This window comes from Mus pahari, chromosome 13 (genome assembly GCF_900095145.1).
Source record: "Mus pahari chromosome 13, PAHARI_EIJ_v1.1, whole genome shotgun sequence".
NCBI classification, from domain to species: domain Eukaryota; kingdom Metazoa; phylum Chordata; class Mammalia; order Rodentia; family Muridae; genus Mus; species Mus pahari.
This window is the reverse complement of record NC_034602.1, coordinates 87,080,681-87,098,315: the sequence shown is the minus strand read 5'-3', so window position 1 is coordinate 87,098,315 and position 17,635 is coordinate 87,080,681. Positions and strand designations below refer to the sequence as shown.

Here is a 17,635-nt window from a genome sequence, read left to right as displayed (position 1 = left end):
GGCCCCTTGGTCTTGCAAACTTTATATGACCCAGCACAAGGCAAGGCCTGGGCCAAGTAGTGGGAGTGGGTGGGTAGGGGAGCAGAGGTGGGGGGAGGGGTATAGGAAACTTTCGGGATAGCATTTGAAATGTAAATAAAGAAAATAATAAAAAAAGAAAAAGAAAAAAATTATCAGTTGGCAAAATATTCTACTATTCCAAATCTTACTATTTGAATATTCTAAATACTTAATGAAGGTGATTATCCAAAATATTACAGAGAAGAGCCAACATTTCTGTATATTTCTTTTTTAAAAATCTAGTAAGGCTATGATGAAATGGATACCACACTATCATCATTTGCATTTCTATATTTTTTAGGAAAGTTATTCGCCTACAAAGTCAGTAGAACTGATCATGTCTGATGAATGAAAGTTTCTGAGTGGTCTGCAGGCAGGGGGCATACTTCTGCTCTTGAAATTAAGGGAAATTCTAGGTCACTTTCTGTAATTATCCAGCCATGTGTGGATTTCAGTATACCCCTACAGATGGAATCAGACAAGAGTGCTCTCAATTTCAGGAAATTGATCAGGGACTCTCCTTTGTCTGGTCCATATCAGTAGCCTCATGTTCTAGATACCTTCCCACCGGGTCTATCACAATTAATCTAGTCTGAGCTTCACACTAGACTGAACAGCCTTCATGTTCTTACTCCTTGGTTAGTCCTCAAATCATACTCAAATGAAATTTGATCATATTATTTTATATCTCTCAGAAAGTTTGTTCGTTCTCTGGTTAAATCACCATAGTCACACTAATGGCCATAGCACAGAAAACTGGGATTTCTCAAGTCATTATGGAGGGATGTAATTCCAGGGATAGCAGAGGTTCCGGTTTAATGATTTGAAAACCATCCCCCCTTCTATTAGCACATTGAATGTGTTTCTTGCAATGGGACTACACGGCTTGAATCAGTGCTAAGTAAAAGTGTACCTTCCACTGACATACTGTCACACGCCCATATCCTACATGGTAGGCCACATCTCCTTTTTTTCATTTCCCATACATTGCTTTTCTGGAAGCTTGATACCTTTTTGTTGCATTTATCCATGCCTCAATATGTTTGTCGAATACTTTGTAAAGCAGAGAATGTCCACAAAGCTCCCATTGACCTCTGACCCTTACCATCTGCATCCTTGTCTGGTATTTTAAATGTTGCTTTCCTGCATTCCAATGAAAACTTCATATTTTTGTAGCCTGTGAGATATTTCTGCATTTTATTCACATTCCTCTGATTAGCCATAAATGATAAGTAAGAATTGCCCATCAGAGCGTTAGCCAACAAGACATTGGGTAATAATTATAAAATATGTGGCAGTGAGTGTTAGTGGTCCTCCGCTCTCCATTTCCCTTTTTAAATTCTACAATAATAAACATTTTGGGTTGTATCTATTATTGTTCAGCATACACTTTATATCTCAATGAGAGTTTCGGGGTGGTTCACAGGCAGGGTGGAGGGCACGCTTTGGGTCTTGATACTAAGGGAAATTCTAGGTCACTTCTTAGGTCACTTTCTGTAATTATCTGGCCATGTGTGGATTTCAGTCCACACCCTACAGATGGAATCAGCCAAGAGTGCTCTCAATTTTGTAGATTGTGGTGACTTAACCACTGAGCAATCGAACTTTCTGAGAGATATAAGGTAGTATGCTCAGATATCATTTGAATACCCATGATTTAAGGTCTGACCAAGGAGTAAGAAAATGAAGGCTGTTCAGTCTAGAGTGACACTCAGACTAGATTGCACCTAGGAAGGGACATTTAAGTAGTCTATATAAAAAGGAAACGGGCACAGGAGGAACTTCTTTATAACTTCCAGGTATTTTCTTGAAGAGAAAATGTCCATTCCTTCCTTGTTCTTCCCTTTTTCTTTGTGCACTAAACTTGGGGCTGTGCTGGAGACGCCACCTTAAGGCACACGCCAGAGAGAATGTGCTTATGATGCCTGAGCAGTCACATAAAGGGGTACAGGCACAACACAGCATCATAAGGCCTCATACCAGACGCTTGTCCTCAGCTTGTCCCTCAGCACAGGAGAAAATCCACTATTCAATCCCACAGTCCTTTACGATTATTATTTTTTGACTAGAATTCTAAGTGAAAACCTGAGTTAAGAAGGTGCCTAGTACTATGACAACTCAATTTTCCTGGTTTATGCACATAATTACAACTTTATTTACTGAACTGATGGTGAGGAAAAAATATTAACTAAGCGGTCCTAATTAGTAGTATAAGTAATGTTTGTATATCTAAAGCATTTCTATATCAAATATCTATATTTTTAAGCAAAAAAGTGATTTTTCTCTGAATTAGAAATTTTTCTTAACCAAAAGGATGGTCAATGAAGAAGGTGGTGTTTGGAAATAAAGAAGTAACATCATTTCAATTGCTTGGATAAAGTTATCCATATATATATATATATATATATATATATATATATATATATATTTTTTGAGACAGGGTTTCTCTGTGTAGCTCTGGCTGTCCTGGAACTCAATTCGTAGACCAGGCTGGCCTAGAACTCAGAAATCCGCCTGCCTCTGCCTCCCAAGTGCTGGGATTAAAGGCATGCACCACCACGCCAGGGCTCAAGCTATATATTTTTAAGGCTACTGTTAACCTACTGTCTTACTCTTCTATTGTTGTGATAAAAACATTAAGGAAATTTATAAAAGAAAGTATTTAATTTGGGACTCACAGTTCCAGGGGGTTAAAGCCATTACCATAGCGGCAGCAGGCAGGCAGGCAGGCTTAGTGCTGGAGCAGTAGCTGAGAGCTTACATCTCAACCTACAAACAAGAACTGGGGTCTAAGCATTCAAACATCTGAGCCTATGAGGGTGATCCACACTCGCACCACCATGTTCCATGGCTCACTCCCCAGAACCATAAGCCCATATCATGAGGCAAAATTATTTGGTTCAACTTGAAAATTCCTTCAGTCTCAACAGAGTGGAAAAGTCCAAAATCTTTTCTGACACTTCAGGGAAAAAAAAAATCTTTCAATTCTGTTCTGTTATTCTCTAACCCTCTGTAATATCAAAATGAAAATTACATAATGTAAAGAATATGCATTATCATTCCAAAAGAGAGGAACAGGATCATACTGAGGAAATGCTGGGCCAAAGCAAAAACAAAACCAACAACCAAACCAATGAAGCAACCAACCAACCAACCAACCAACCAAACAAACAAACAAACAGAAATACTCTACCTCTGCAGGGCAAACTCCAAATACTGTACCTCTGTGTCCAATGTCAAAGGGCTGAGAGAGCTCTTCATTCAAGCTTTGCTAACTGCAACATACTTCTCCCTCTTGGGCTCTTTCCATTTCCTAGACAAGTGTCTCCCTAGCAGACATCCCATGGCTCAGGCTCCTCCAACTTCTTGAGGGCTGGGCTCCAGTGCACCCCGGGTTTCACTTTCACACATGTACATAATGGCCTTTCAAAGCCTCCATGCAGGGACTCCCCTGCCGTAGTCTTGGCCTCAGTGGCTCCCCTTAACTGCAGAGGAAAATTCCACATCCCCTTTGCTCTTGTATCCCAGATGAGTCTAAAGTCAGAGCTGTGTGGCTGCAGCTACCAAGATCAGTTCTGCTATTCTTGTGATGGAGCCTGGCTCCCTTCTTGAAACACATATGCATACGGCTTTCCTTTCTTGCATAAACTTGTTCCTTTGTTTTAGAAACTGAGAATTCTTAAAGCCTTTTCCTTTCACACTTGTGGAAATCAGTGGTTGGGGGCCTTTCCAGGAGGACACAAACTCCCTTTATTATATTTTAGATCAGATCTTTCCTTATTTCTTTCAGCACAAGTCTTAGCTCCAATATTAAATTTCCTGGTGCTCTTTTTCCTCATAAATTGTACATTGTATAATTCTTTTTACTCTGCTTGGTCGGTTACATTGAAGATCTGTATAATATTGATTACTAATAATCATGTGACATGATTAATAGTAGGCTGTCTTGGGCTCTCTTCTACCAAGACAATTTCCCCAAAACATTTCAATTTAGCCTCAGTCAAATTTTTAGGACAAGACAGAAAATAACTGCATTCTTTGTCAATATGTCACACTATTGGTCACCAGCCCAGCTGCTGATTGTTCTTCTCTGAAAGCTCTTGACCTAGGCTTCCATAGTCCACATTGCTTGTAGCACGACTGTCTTCCAGGGTCCTACAAGAATGGTCCTTTAAGCCCTACTTAGAGCATGCAACTGGTTTTTTAGTCTAAAGTCCCAAAGTCTTCCACATTTTTCACAAAACAAAACAAAACAAAACAAAACAACAAAGGAAAAAACCCAAAATGCAACAAACAAACGAAGACAGACACAAGCCTACTCAGGCTTGTTTTACCAGCAGCCCATGCCCTGGAATTAATGTATGTTATAATTAATTTTCTAATTCTATATAAGATATGACTACTGCAACTTACAGAAGAATGAGCTCATTAGAGGACGGCAGGGAGCAGGGCAGCAGACAGGTAGTCATGGCTCTAGAACAACAGCTGAAACCTTACATTATGGTCTAGACAGAGAGAGACAGAGACAGAGACAGAAACAGAGAAACACACAGAGATGGGCAAAAGCTTTTGAAACCTCCAAGTCCATCACCACAAGGCACATGTAATACTTCCCAACTGGAGACCAAGCACTCAAATATGGCCAACAAGTCCATCCTTATTTAAACCTCCACAGCTGCTGTTTCCTTTAATTCTTTCTCATTTGTGTTTTATGTAGAAGACAATGCAGGCATGGCCTGGTGGCACACTGTGCTTCTCCATAAGAAGCCTGATGAACCACGCTTTTGAGTATTCCTAGATGTCAAGACACTGAATTCTGAAGTAGCTTGAGTAGCTGGTAACTGGCCTGCTGGTGTGTCTGCATGCTCCAGTTCTTGTGCTCCCCCGCCCCGCCCCCTGAGAGACCTGTAGTATGAGCACTCAGTGTCCAGTTCTAGGTGCTAACCAATCACAGTCAATAGGCTTCCACTATGGAAGCAGGCGTTCGCATGTAATACAGCATATGTTTTCCCTGAAACTCTCTCTGGTCTTCCTGGGGGATGCCCTGTAACAACTGCAATGGCAGTTTATTTACCATATCTCTTTTTTAAAATGCAACGTGGGGTACTCCACTATGTAACGGCAGAAAGTTTAACTAAACAGTGTACTACAGTCATGGGGAAAGCAGAACTTGGAATTGATAGACTTTGGTGGACAGTTAAGATTTTCTTTCTGAGCAGAAATAAATTCCAAAGGGTGCTGACAAGGTTGGTTGTTTGCTGTTTAGAAGTAGTTAGCCACATGTAGGTAGTTGCAAATGAATAAGAATTGTACAATCTTCTCAAACCAGTAGGTATCTAGGAAGAGGACCCAAATATAAAGGAGTTATGAGGGCATGATTTCTCTATGTGAGTTTTGTCTGATGGAGTGAACACTGGATATACTTACAGAGGGTCCATGGAGGCTTTGAATAGACTGTATCAGAAAAAAAAAACAAAAAACAAAAAAACAGAAATACTGCCAACTTTATTTGGCAGAAACAAATGAAAGGATACTGTCAAACAAACAAACAAAAAAACAGTCCAATTTCATAGGTGCTATCAGTCTGTCTGCTTTCTGTCATTTTAATGAATTATCAAGGAGATCAATTTATAATGAGAAGGGTTTATTTTGGCTCGCATGTTAAAGATTTCAGTCCATGGTCAGTTGGCTTTCTTGTTTTGGAGCCTTTATGCAAAGTGGCTTGCTCCATAGCTTGACACCAGAAAAAGGAAAAAGACCAGAATGCCCAAGCTTTTTAAGGACATATCTCCAAAATGACTTAGAGGATCTCACCAGTCACCATCAATTAAAATACTTTACCACCTTCCAATAGCACCATTCCAAGTACTCCTTTTAATACAAGAGTGTTGGAAGGCAATTAAGATGGAGTTAAGGCATGGTGGTACAGCTTAGTGTGTAGAGCACCAAGATAGCGTGTTCAAGGATCTCAGGGACATTAAAGGAAAAGAAAAGAAATTAAAAAACTGCAGCAGGCAGGAAACAGACTAATAACTCAGCCGCAAAGGTGGCGCTACATTTCATTAAAGCAAGGGTGAAAAGGAAAGACTCTGTGGAAATAAGAGCCTTAGAGATTTAATCCCAACCCTTGCAAGCAAACCGAGATGCTCCCATTTGCCTAGATGGGACGCAGACATGCTTCGAATTAGAGACCGCTTTTCATCTTTCATTCCCATTTTGAGGAACCAGAGTGCTCTAATGCCGTCTTATGCTTGCATAAATATTTTATGTTGGGGGAATGGTGGGATAGGAATTTGTCTCTAATTTTTACACATCCGCAGAAAAGAATTTTGCCTTGGGAATTATGTGAATAAATTATATATAAGGGTGTACATCTGTACTTGATTTAGATGATGAGATTGTGAGCTACAGCTGAGGCTGGGATCAGCAAGACTTCTGTGGACCTTGAGACAAGGAGGAGTGTATCTCGCAATAGGAAGACCACAGTAAGGGAAGGCCTTCAAGATTTCTGTGCCCTGGGATAGATGTCTTATTCAATCTCCTATTCACTATGCAAAGGCCCTGGAAATATGAGGAAGCTAGGAGTCATGAAAAAGGGTGGGGTGGTCACTCAGTGATTACGTAATACTGTGTTATAGCTTAGCAACCAGCCGAGGAGTTTGGAAGATAGAGATCGGCCTTTCCAAATTTGAAAGAAAGGAAAACACTATGAGATGAATTGTATATGGGGGTCAGACAACAGCCAAGTGTGGGTGGTCTCTTGTTGGTAATAGCCATCCCTAGTTGACAGTTTTCAAGGACACTGGGAGCATAGTCAGAGCTTGGCCTGTACATATCGACTTTTTATAACTGGAAGATCACTAGCCTCGGCTTGGGTCGACACCTTGGTCCCAGCTTGGAAGACGCCCTGGGCTTTGGGAGAGCAGCTGGGCTCCTTCACATCTGGGCTGCCAGCCTACAGAATTGTTAGATAAATAAAGAGGATCTGTTGTAAGACACTGTGTATGCTACTGTTTTATTCATCAGTAAAACAAATGAGGTCACCAATGAGCCAGGATACCTTTAGTAAAAGTCTAGCAACAGGCTTTCTATTTCTCAGTTTCTCCATCATCAAATGTACCGGGACAATAATGTCTATACCATGACATATGTATTAAATGACATAATGCTTGCCAAGCCTGAAGCAGTAGGTACTTAATAAAATTGTCCCCCCTTCCCCGCTTTTTTAAAAAGGAAGATACAAGTCTCTTTTGCTTTGCAGTCCACTAAGTTGTAGATGATGTCAAAAGGTAGCTGGACCAGGAAGCTGGCTAATGACCTTTTTTTTTTCTACTAATTTTTGTTGTTTTTAAACAACTCTATAAGTGTGTACTGCATTTACATAATTTCTACAGCCTCTCCATCCATCTCCTCCTATGTCTCCCCCACTTCCTCTCAAACTCATGACCTCTTCTTAATTATCATTGTATAACATAATTTTCCAGATAAGTATATGAACTTTAATTTTCCTTTCAACAGACTATACTGGAATTTCACAGAGTTTGAACTCCAAGACAATATTGCTATGTTCCAGTGTTCTCTAGACAGCAATACTGTGCCTGGCATATCAAGTCCAAATGCCCCCTTCCCTGACAAGCTCTGCTTACAACATGGCTGGTGGAATGAGTAGTCTGTTCTCTCGGCTACCACAGCAGATGCTGTTTGGAGTTCTATTTAAGGCATGCTATTTCACAGGTTGACTGCATTACTGTTTTCTTCTAAAACTGAACACATTTCAATGCATTCTGTTTCCATTTTTATCTGGGTCTTAAGACTGTTGGTCTCAGAAACTAACCAAGTATCTGTTGTGAAGCAGCAATAATGCAATACATAGTATGTATTGAACTTAAGTGAATTATGAGAAAAAAATCCCATTTAGCATATCATGCTAAAACAATACTTTAAATGTTTTGTGTATCTTGCAATGGTTAATGTTAAATATCCTTAGGCAAATCTACACAGATTAGGTTTGGCTAAAAATAAAGATATTTCTGTGCTCTAAACATGATTTGTCTTTAAGACTCTTGCATTTTTATGTAATATGGAGCAACCCAATAGCTTACAAAGTTCAGCCGAAATCAAATGCTGTGTTATTTACAAATGAAGCATCTTCCTGGTAGATTTGTCTTTTCGTGTTTCTGCTGTTTGCCCCCAATGCCCATTTTGTTGCACAATATCTAACTTATTGTCTTTAGAACAATCCATTTATAATGACAAGAGTAAGCAGATGCAAGTAACTCTCAATTAATAGCATCCTTCTGTGCAAATTCCTGGGAACGTCTATGACGCCTTCTGAAGATTTTAAATATGTGCTTAGAACTTTAGTGTTATTAATCTTTGTTTATAGATGAGTCATTCTTTCTGAGGGGAAGAAAGTGGGTGCTAATAGCACCAATGGTCTTGTGTTCACACACACACACACACACACACACAGAGAGAGAGAGAGAGAGAGAGAGAGAGAGAGAGAGAGAGAGAGAGAGAGAGAATATTGTAACCTATAGGGAATTTGTGCTTTAGTTGTTAAATTTTCAAGACTAAGATTAAGGTATTAGCAGAAGTGGTATAGAGGGCAATGACATCCTTAACTATTGAAAGAAAAACTCTCCATTTTGATAGAGAATAACTTATATGACATTATCTCAGGCTGGCAGGAAAGTAACATGGTTCATATCTGGCACAAAATAGTTCTACTAAAGATTCTTATCTATGGGAGTTACATAATACAAGGAGGGAAGATGTTTTTTGTGGCCTGACCATCTGAGGTGGATCTCACAACGTCGCTTGGAAAGCAGGATGTGGTGGAATCATCTATAACCCGGCACTCTTAAAATGAGACAGGAAGTGGATGGAGCCTAGAATATGCAGTTACAAAAACACTGGCAGCTATGTCACAAGGTAAAATGAGAGAACTGACTTCAAAAACAAAACTGGTCTCTGACCTCTATATGCTTACCACAATACATAGATGGCTTTCACCATTATAATTACACTCATGCGCGCACACACGCGCACACACACATGCACATGCACATGCACACGCACACACACACACACAATTTCATATAAGACTAAGATAATGATGTCATAGTAGTTTGTAAAGAATATTGAATTGTTTTATGTCTATTATGACAATTTTTCTTTTGCACTTAATTATTGCAGCCATAACAGAAAGCATGTCCTTTTCTCTGCTTGCATTTTGTCCTCATGTACTTGGTGGAGAGCAATTTTAATATTTCTAGCTTGGGCATTTGATTCTCAGGTAAAGTGTATTCACCTTCTCATTTTCATACCAACGTATCAACATTTCAGATTTTGAGACTGCAGTTTATCATTAGACTCACAGATTTGCTCTGTTAATAATAGTCACAGGAAGTATGCATGATTGAGGTCTTTTTTTTTTTTAAGAATTAAACTGTAAGCAAAATTCCATTGTATCTTAGTTTACAGTAGAGTCCTCCTATATTTTCTTTTGTTTAAAAACAAATACTGCAACGGTGACCACCCAGAAGGAAAAGACATGTTACTAAGTGGATATGGGAAGAGGAAAAAAAGTTTGGTTAAACATATGTTCTTGTTTATATTATACTTTTAGACACATTGAAATGGAAAATTTTAAATGAGATGCAGTTTTTGTCAGACTTAATTATTTCCAAAACATCTGCTGTGAGACAATAATACCTATGAAAACAGCCCCTAAGATCAGAGGAAGTTCTAAACACAGCAGCTTGCAGAGGACTGAAATGCTATCTATCTGAGTTTGGAGCATGGAAAGAAGAAAACCTGCATGTGCATAACCACTCATTAAAGACTTTGTTCGTCAGTGGATCATCATCCCTCAGGGGACTCGGGAGTCTGCTCGTGCTGACCTGCCTCCAGTTCCTTCCCTACACCATTCTGTCCCTGTACTCTGGACCTGTCGGCCATGGCTTTATGTCCCTGGTTTTTTGTTTGTTTGTTTGTTTGTTTTGTTTTGTTTTTTCTTTTTTGTTTTTTTTTTTCTTTCCTAAGATCACGTTCACCAATTCATCAGTTATTAGCTTAGATGTCTCCTAGCTCGGAATGGCTTCCTGGGTTCGTTCTAATTCACCTGCATTTTATTTGTACTTTTAAGAATTGAGACATTGCCTATATTTTGGCTCCAGGAACTGTTTGAACTTTGAGGAGAATGGACAGTGTTGTTTAGGTTGGTGTCCTGAACAGTGAGCGAAAAGACTGAAAAATGGTAAAAACTCCCTCGTGTGTAGAGTAAGAGGATGAATACACAGACAATTTAAAATAGAAATACATTAGTCATACACTCTATCTACTTGGCTGAGGTAAAACTATGCTTCTCAGAGGTCTTCTCTAGGTACCCTTCCTGGTTTAAGTTACATATAATAGAAACCTGCACCAAGTTTGCAAACTCGAAATTAAGCAGCAGCCACAGTGAGGAGACGTGGTGGGAGAGGAGATGGAGAACCACTGTGTGTCCTTCATCAGTCTTTCTTACTGACTCTGTGCTCAGCTCTTCTTCCAGACCTGCCACTCTGCAGCTTCTTCTGCAGATGAAAGGCCTTCTCTGCCATCAATGCACTGCTCACAGATCTTACAGCAGCAAGCAGTTCAGTCTTTGCTGACTGTCACAGTGGCCATAGCCTCTGCTCAGGACTCGGGTGACATCACATCATGTTTGTTAAGTGAAACTAAAATTGTTAAATTTCGAAGTCAAAACCAGTGATTTCTTGAGAGAGGGAACAAGATTCCACCTCTAGTCAAGAGGCTATTTGTCACTGATCCCTGCTGGCAAAAGAAAATTCGTTTTCACCAACGGAGTCTCACTATACATGTCAAGCCATAGATCAGGGCAGGCTCCATGCAAAGAAGTACTTGGCCACCACAAGAGTAACTCAGTGGTATTTTTGTGGTCCTTTTAATTCATTTCATGTTGGGGGAAGGTGTGGATTAACTTCTTTTCATTTCTTTGGTCTTTTGCTTGTTTGTTTGTTAGAGGGGGAGAACATAAAGTTGGGTGGGTAGGAAGGCAGGCTGATCTGGGAGGAATTAGAAGGGTGGGGAAATATCATTAAGATATATTGAATGTAAATTGTTTTTCAATAAAAATAAGATCAATCTCAAGAGTCTTAGGTTGACATGAATGTGTGAATGGACTTTGGAAAACATATTCAGTAATAATTGTGTTACAAGAAGTCAGAGTACCATGTACAACCATCTTTAGTTTTTGTTAGGTCTCTGTAAAACTGACATTAAATAACTTCAAATTCTTTGGTTTAAGTCTGATGAACAGTCTAACAATAATAGTAACAAAACAACAACAAAGAAATAAAATGATATTGTCAAAATTACCAGTGTTATAATAGTTAATGCTATTCATTTGATTTTTCCCTATGAGTTTTCCTTTTTTCTTCTATAATTCCTTCTAACTTATCTTATATGAAATTATGGAGAATCTACAAAGAACTGACTAGAACGCTTAATTAGATTTGGTGAATTATAATTATCCAAACAATTTAGATTTTAATGTGTAGTTTGTGTGATAATATAGTTTCTTTTTAAAATCGTGCTTCACACAAAGTTTTATGGAAGAGGTATCAGTATTAACCTAACGTAAATAAAAAGATTGAATAACTCTTTTCATAAATTATCTATTATAATTAAGATATCACAATTCTATGGTAAAAGTAGTGACAGGAATTTTCTTGGACCACTACTACTAGGTACGGTATTTGCTTATTGAAATATTACTCATCATGATTTATCTAAATGCTATTACTTCCTTTATGTAAACAGACTCTTGAAGTCCAAGCTATTCTCAAGCCTGATTTGTGAAGGAGGGTGTCCTTCAATTCGTGATCCTTCTCCCATAAAGGCACAAACCTTCAAGTCTGGTGTACTGGGTAGTTTTGTGTCAACTTGACACAGCTGGAGTTGAGAAAATGCCTACATGAGATTCAGTTGTAAGGTATTTTCTCAATTAGTGATCAAGGGGGAAAGGCCCCTTGTGGGTGGGACCATCTCTGGGCTGGTAGTCTTGGATTCTATAAGAAAGCAGGCTGAGCAAGCCAAGGGAGGCAAGTCAGTAAAGAACATCCCTCCATGGCCTCTGCATCAGCTTCCTGACCTGCTTAAGTTCCAGTCCTGAATCTTTTGGTGATCAACAGCAGTATGGAAATGTAAGCGGAATAAACCCTTTCCTCCCCAACTTGCTTCTTGGTCATGACGTTTGTGCAGGAATAGAAACCCTGACTAAGACATCTGGTTTAATGAGAAACCCTTTCCATACTTTAAAAATGTTTTGTGATTGTGTGGTGTAATTGCTACCTGCCTCTATGTAGGTGCACATGTGTATACATGTGTGTGCTTGTGCCTGTGAGGCTCCAAATCCTAACCAATCTCCATTTTGTACCCTAAGGCAAGGTCTCTCTGTGGAATGGGAGTCCTCAGTTTCAGTTCAGTTAGCCAGCTTGCCCTGGGGATCCCCTGAGTCTCTGCCTCCTAAGCACTTGGGATATAAGGGTTATTATCTTACTGCATGGCTTTTCTGTGCATTCTGGGCACCTGAACTCCAGTCTTCAGACTTTCATGGGAAGTGCTACGACTTTCACAGGAAGTGTTTAGACATTCACAGGAAGTGCTTAGACTTTCACAGGAAGTATTTAGACTTTTGCAGGAACTGCCTAGACTTTTACAGGAAGTGCTCAGAATTTTAGAGGAAGTTCTCAGACTTTCACAGGAAGTGCTCAGATGCTCACAGGATGTGTTTTTACTGACTGAGTCACCTCTCCATTCCTTGATGGAGATGCCTTTTGTGTTCCAGAAGTCAAGAGACTATTCTTTAAGTGAATAGATAACAAGTGCTCTAGGCACTGGAGGCTTATAGGTCTGTGGCAACTAATCAACTTGGCTATTCTATTGTAAAAGTAATCCATTAGGAATTCCCAGCAGAGGACAACAGTGGTATTTGAGTAAAACTGTGTTTATGTGCATTGAGACAGGAATGCTAGGTAGTTTTCATGTGTCTGGAAATAAATATTATGCTTCATAATCATTACAAAATGCAAAATCCATTCTTGGTTCAAGGGCTACCAGATTCAGCATGGAAGTCAGAGTTCATGACTCTTTGATGGAAGTTACTAAAAAGCCCCTCCACTGATCTCAGTTGCCGGGTGACAATTCAGTTTATGATGGTGGCTGAAGATGGAAAAAATAATCACCTTGAATATACTTTCATGCTTACAGAAAAAAATTATTATATTTATACAGATAAACAAAAGCTGGTATTGCAGAAAGTCTCAACCAATGCCATATTTCCTTCATAGGAGAAAACACAGAACAATTAGGGACTTTTAAATAAAATTAACAGAAACACAGAAAATCTCTCAGAAATACTTTTTGTTAGAAAACTATTATAAACTCAATATAATCACAAGTGTTTTCTATACTAGAGGCATCTAAAATATTAAGTATAGGCATAATGATTTCTATTCCTGCACAAACATCATGACCAAGAAGCAGTTGGGGAGGAAAGGGTTAATTCAGCTTACACTTCCACACTGCTGTTCATCACTGAAAGAAGTCAGGACTGGAACTCAAGCAGATCGGGGAGCAGGAGCTGATGCAGAGGCCATGGAGGGATGTTCTTTACTGGCTTGCTTCCCCTGGCTTGCTCAGCCTGCTCTCTTATAGAACCCAAGACTACCAGCCCAGAGATGGTCCCACCCACAAGGGGCCTCTCCCCCTTGGTCACTAATTGAGGAAATGCCCCACAGCTGGATCTCATGGAGGCATTTCCCCAACTAAAGCTCCTTTCTCTGTGATAGCTCCATCTGTGTCAAGTTGACACAAAATTAGCCAGTACAATTGCCTTTGAAATAATAAGTTTGGATGTAAAATGATACAGCCCAACAAAGCACTGGACACACTTTTCCTTCATGTCCATAAAGCATTCTCTCCAAGGTAGAGAAAGGCAAGTCCACACATTCTAGCTCTGAGATGTTTTGAAGGAAGATTGCTGCACAACAGCAGTGTGGTTACACTAGTGCAAAGAACCCTTTATACCAAGGCACTAAAGAAAAGGAATAGTACGATGTAAGTCCAGGCCACCTTATTTATTCATGTAAAATTGAATATTTGTTAGTTAAATGAATTTAGTCTATGTTTCTGCTGGCTAAAGAAATCTAACAAAAACTCTGCTGTGACTTGCACCACCATTTGATAGAGAGCCCTTGTTCCCTGGGCAGTGACACATTCAGTGTCCACCAATGATTGGATTAGGTTGCCTTTCTACTCTCTATGAAACTTCAATTACTTCTTAAATTGGTTACTGATTACCCTGATGGTTAAAGAGAACTTAATAATTGAATGGTGGAATCTTTTAAGCCTTTGTTCTACATGAATTATGGTCCTCTAATTTTATTCTCAAAATATTTTTTCCGTAATTTATAATGGAGGAAAGGTTGAAGAACATTTCAAAATCAATCAAATGAAATGGGAAGAAGTAGTAAATTTTCATGTCCTACAAAGTGATTAATACTTTTCATTCATGATTTTGGTTTTGCTTCCTTTGTTTTGTCAGATGTGTTCCAAAGAATCCAATTTTTGCATCTGCCCTTGTGTCTTTCAGTCTTATTGATGTCTCTCAAACATCAGAATCAGTCAGATTACATTTTTCCCCTATAACATAATTGAACAAAATAACAAAAAATAGAACAACCATTCATTTATCTTTTTATTGTACTATTATAGACTTGATATAACTTGATTATTGTCGGCCTAGAACAACTTCAGACTGTTTTTCTAAATCCCATCTCTTTAATGCTACAATGACATCTCCTTTCATCTTAGCAAATGACACTTGAAAATGAGTATCTGTTGCCACATAGGAAGTAGGAAGATGAGCATTGTTCCCCACCCTTCAAATAACAGTAACAGAAACAACATTTTGAACAATTAATAAACACACAGACTTTTCTGGACCTTACTGAAGAACTGAAGACCCAAACTGATTACCTAAGATGAACTTTAAAGGAAGATAAGAATGTCTAAGGATAGATCCGAGCCAGCACATACTTGGGGCGGATATTTACCTATGAGCACAGGGCAGAAGTTAGTCTGGCACAGAGACCCTTCCAGTATAGAACACTTAAAACTGCAGTACAAGGAATGTCATACTCAACAGCCTTCAAGTGCTTACAAAACATACTATCTAAACCCGGGGCGAGTCTCAGAAAGAACAGGGAAGTCCACATTGAATGGCAACCACTGTAGAAGAGACATGAGGGCCAGAGTGGAACCTTCCTCTCATTTTTCCCATGGGAAAAAGCCTTAAAGTGTCAGGATGAAAATGAGCACCATCTTCCTTTGAGACCTGGTGAAAACCAGCTACGATCACGCAAAGAACAAACAACATATAGCCTGTTCAGAACGAAGTCCAAGGCTGGAGCAGGCTTCCTGAGAATCCCCCGTTTCACAACCTTGACGAAATGCCTGCCTGAGAATAAGGCTTAGTCTTCCTTTGTACAAGAAAATGGTCTCCTTCCCATGCCTGGAACAGGATATCAAACTTTGAGAGACAGTGGACTTTAGATTCTTCGGTGAGGACAAAGAGTTTTTGGGGTGACATTAAGGCATGCTGTAAGGGGAGAGCCCAAGCTGAGTGTGGAGCAGCTGTGTGATCACACCCTCTATGATACCAGCCCCTGTCTTAAAAGCAATGTAAAATGGGAAGAAAATCTGAAGATCATGGTGCACAAATGAGAACCAAACCCAAAACCTCCCCATACTATAGGACTGGAGCAGAGAGATATACAAGCACAAACTCATTTACTTCTGTTTTCTATAGTGAACAAGATTTAGATATGATGCTTACATTGAAGCTACAAGCTAGCAGGTTTTACAGTATTACTACTGATTCAGCGAGCACCCTAGTAGCAAAGAGAGAAAGCCAGTAAGAATCGAGGGATCACTTCAGGAGTGAGCAAGAAGTCGGGAATGGCTAGAACAGAAGCAAGCAAGCACAGTCTTAGATGAGATGTGACTTCAAGTGGCTCTCGATTAACCTTGACAAAGCAGAGAAGAGAAACAGTGAACTTGAAGACAATCAAGTAGAATTATCCCAAACAGAAGACCGAACAGAGGGAGCAAAGAAACAAAAGAGAAAGAAACGGCAGCATACGGCAGCAACTGATGTAAGTGGTTCGTGTTGCACACATGCAATGGGACATATTTAAAAGAATGAGAATGAAAACAGACCAAAAAGTGTTTGAATGGCTGGAGATTTTCCAAAATTAATATCGGACACCCGGTCACAAAGAAACAGAGAGAACACTAAGGAGAATGAATGGAAACAAAACAAACAACCACCCCCACCCCAGGAATATCTTATTCAAACTGCTGAAAACCAAAGACAGAAGGACAGTCTCGGATGACAGCTAGGAGAAAAAGACACATTACGTCGAAGGAACAAAGATACAATTTAAAGCAGAATTCTCAACGATAATGTGGTACTGGGAAGTCTTTAAAGTAGCTTGAAGACAGAAAATCCCACAGCCCTGTCAACCTGAGAAATTCATCAAGACTATTCAAAAGTGAGTAAGGTTACCCTTGTCTGGATAAAGTGACACAGCCATCGCAACCCTGAACACACTACTACAACTCTGAGCTCCTGCATAAGGCATGAGCACACACACATGACATACATGCACAGGTATGTGCACAAACATAGGGAAGGACACACACCCACATTCACATAAGCATGCAGATACACTCCTACTTATGTATACATACACAAGCATGTGCAAACACACAGGCAAGAACAAACACAGGCAAACACCCACACACCAGCAAGCACACCCACTCACATGCACATAAGCATGTAGACACACAACACACACACACAGACACATATACATGCACAAGCATGTGCAAACACACATAGGCAAGCACACATACATGCATAATCACACACACAAACACCCACACATAAGCATGGCTTGGGAGGAGGAAGGAATTGGTGAGAGTAAAAGAGAGAAGGGAGGAATATGATTATAATGCATTATTTACATTTTTGAAGCAAAATAAAAACTTACAGTTTTCAGAAAAATACATGAAAACCCACTGCCAATAGACATTAGTGTGAAAAAATAAGAAAGAGGATCATTTAAATACAATATGGTTTAAGAAAAAAAATAGTTCCACAAATATTAACAGAGTAGGATATATGGTGAATGAAAATTAAGTAGAAAATTTATATTTTCTCATTTTTTCTTAATGCATCCTTTTATGATCTGGTGATCCTATTCAAAGGCATTAGTTCATTAGAAATTAAGGGATATTTTCAAACAAAGAGCTAGCTTCAGTTACCTCGACTTACCAACTTTCCATGCCAGGAAAGAATACAAAAGTACTTCAGTAGTATTCTTTTCCCTTTACTATCTATCTATCTATCTATCTATCTATCTATCTATCTATCTATCTATCTATCTATCTATCTATCTATCTATCTATCTATGCATCTATGCATATATGTGTCTATCTATCT

General features: G+C 39.3%; 1 protein-coding gene across 2 annotated transcripts in view; it reads right to left on the bottom strand.

Moving 5' to 3' along the window:
• The window catches only part of Cfap299 (cilia and flagella associated protein 299), a 476,454-nt gene that overhangs the window by 150,711 nt on the left and 308,108 nt on the right, over positions 1-17,635 (bottom strand). Inside the window, exon 4 of one of the 2 annotated variants that reach the window (XM_021210929.1) lies at positions 5,058-5,088. The exons of the other annotated variant lie outside the window; for it this stretch is intronic. Within the exon in view, the coding sequence (XP_021066588.1) occupies positions 5,058-5,088 (31 nt within the window). The remainder of the gene's footprint in view (positions 1-5,057; positions 5,089-17,635) is intronic. 2 annotated transcript variants of the gene reach the window in all.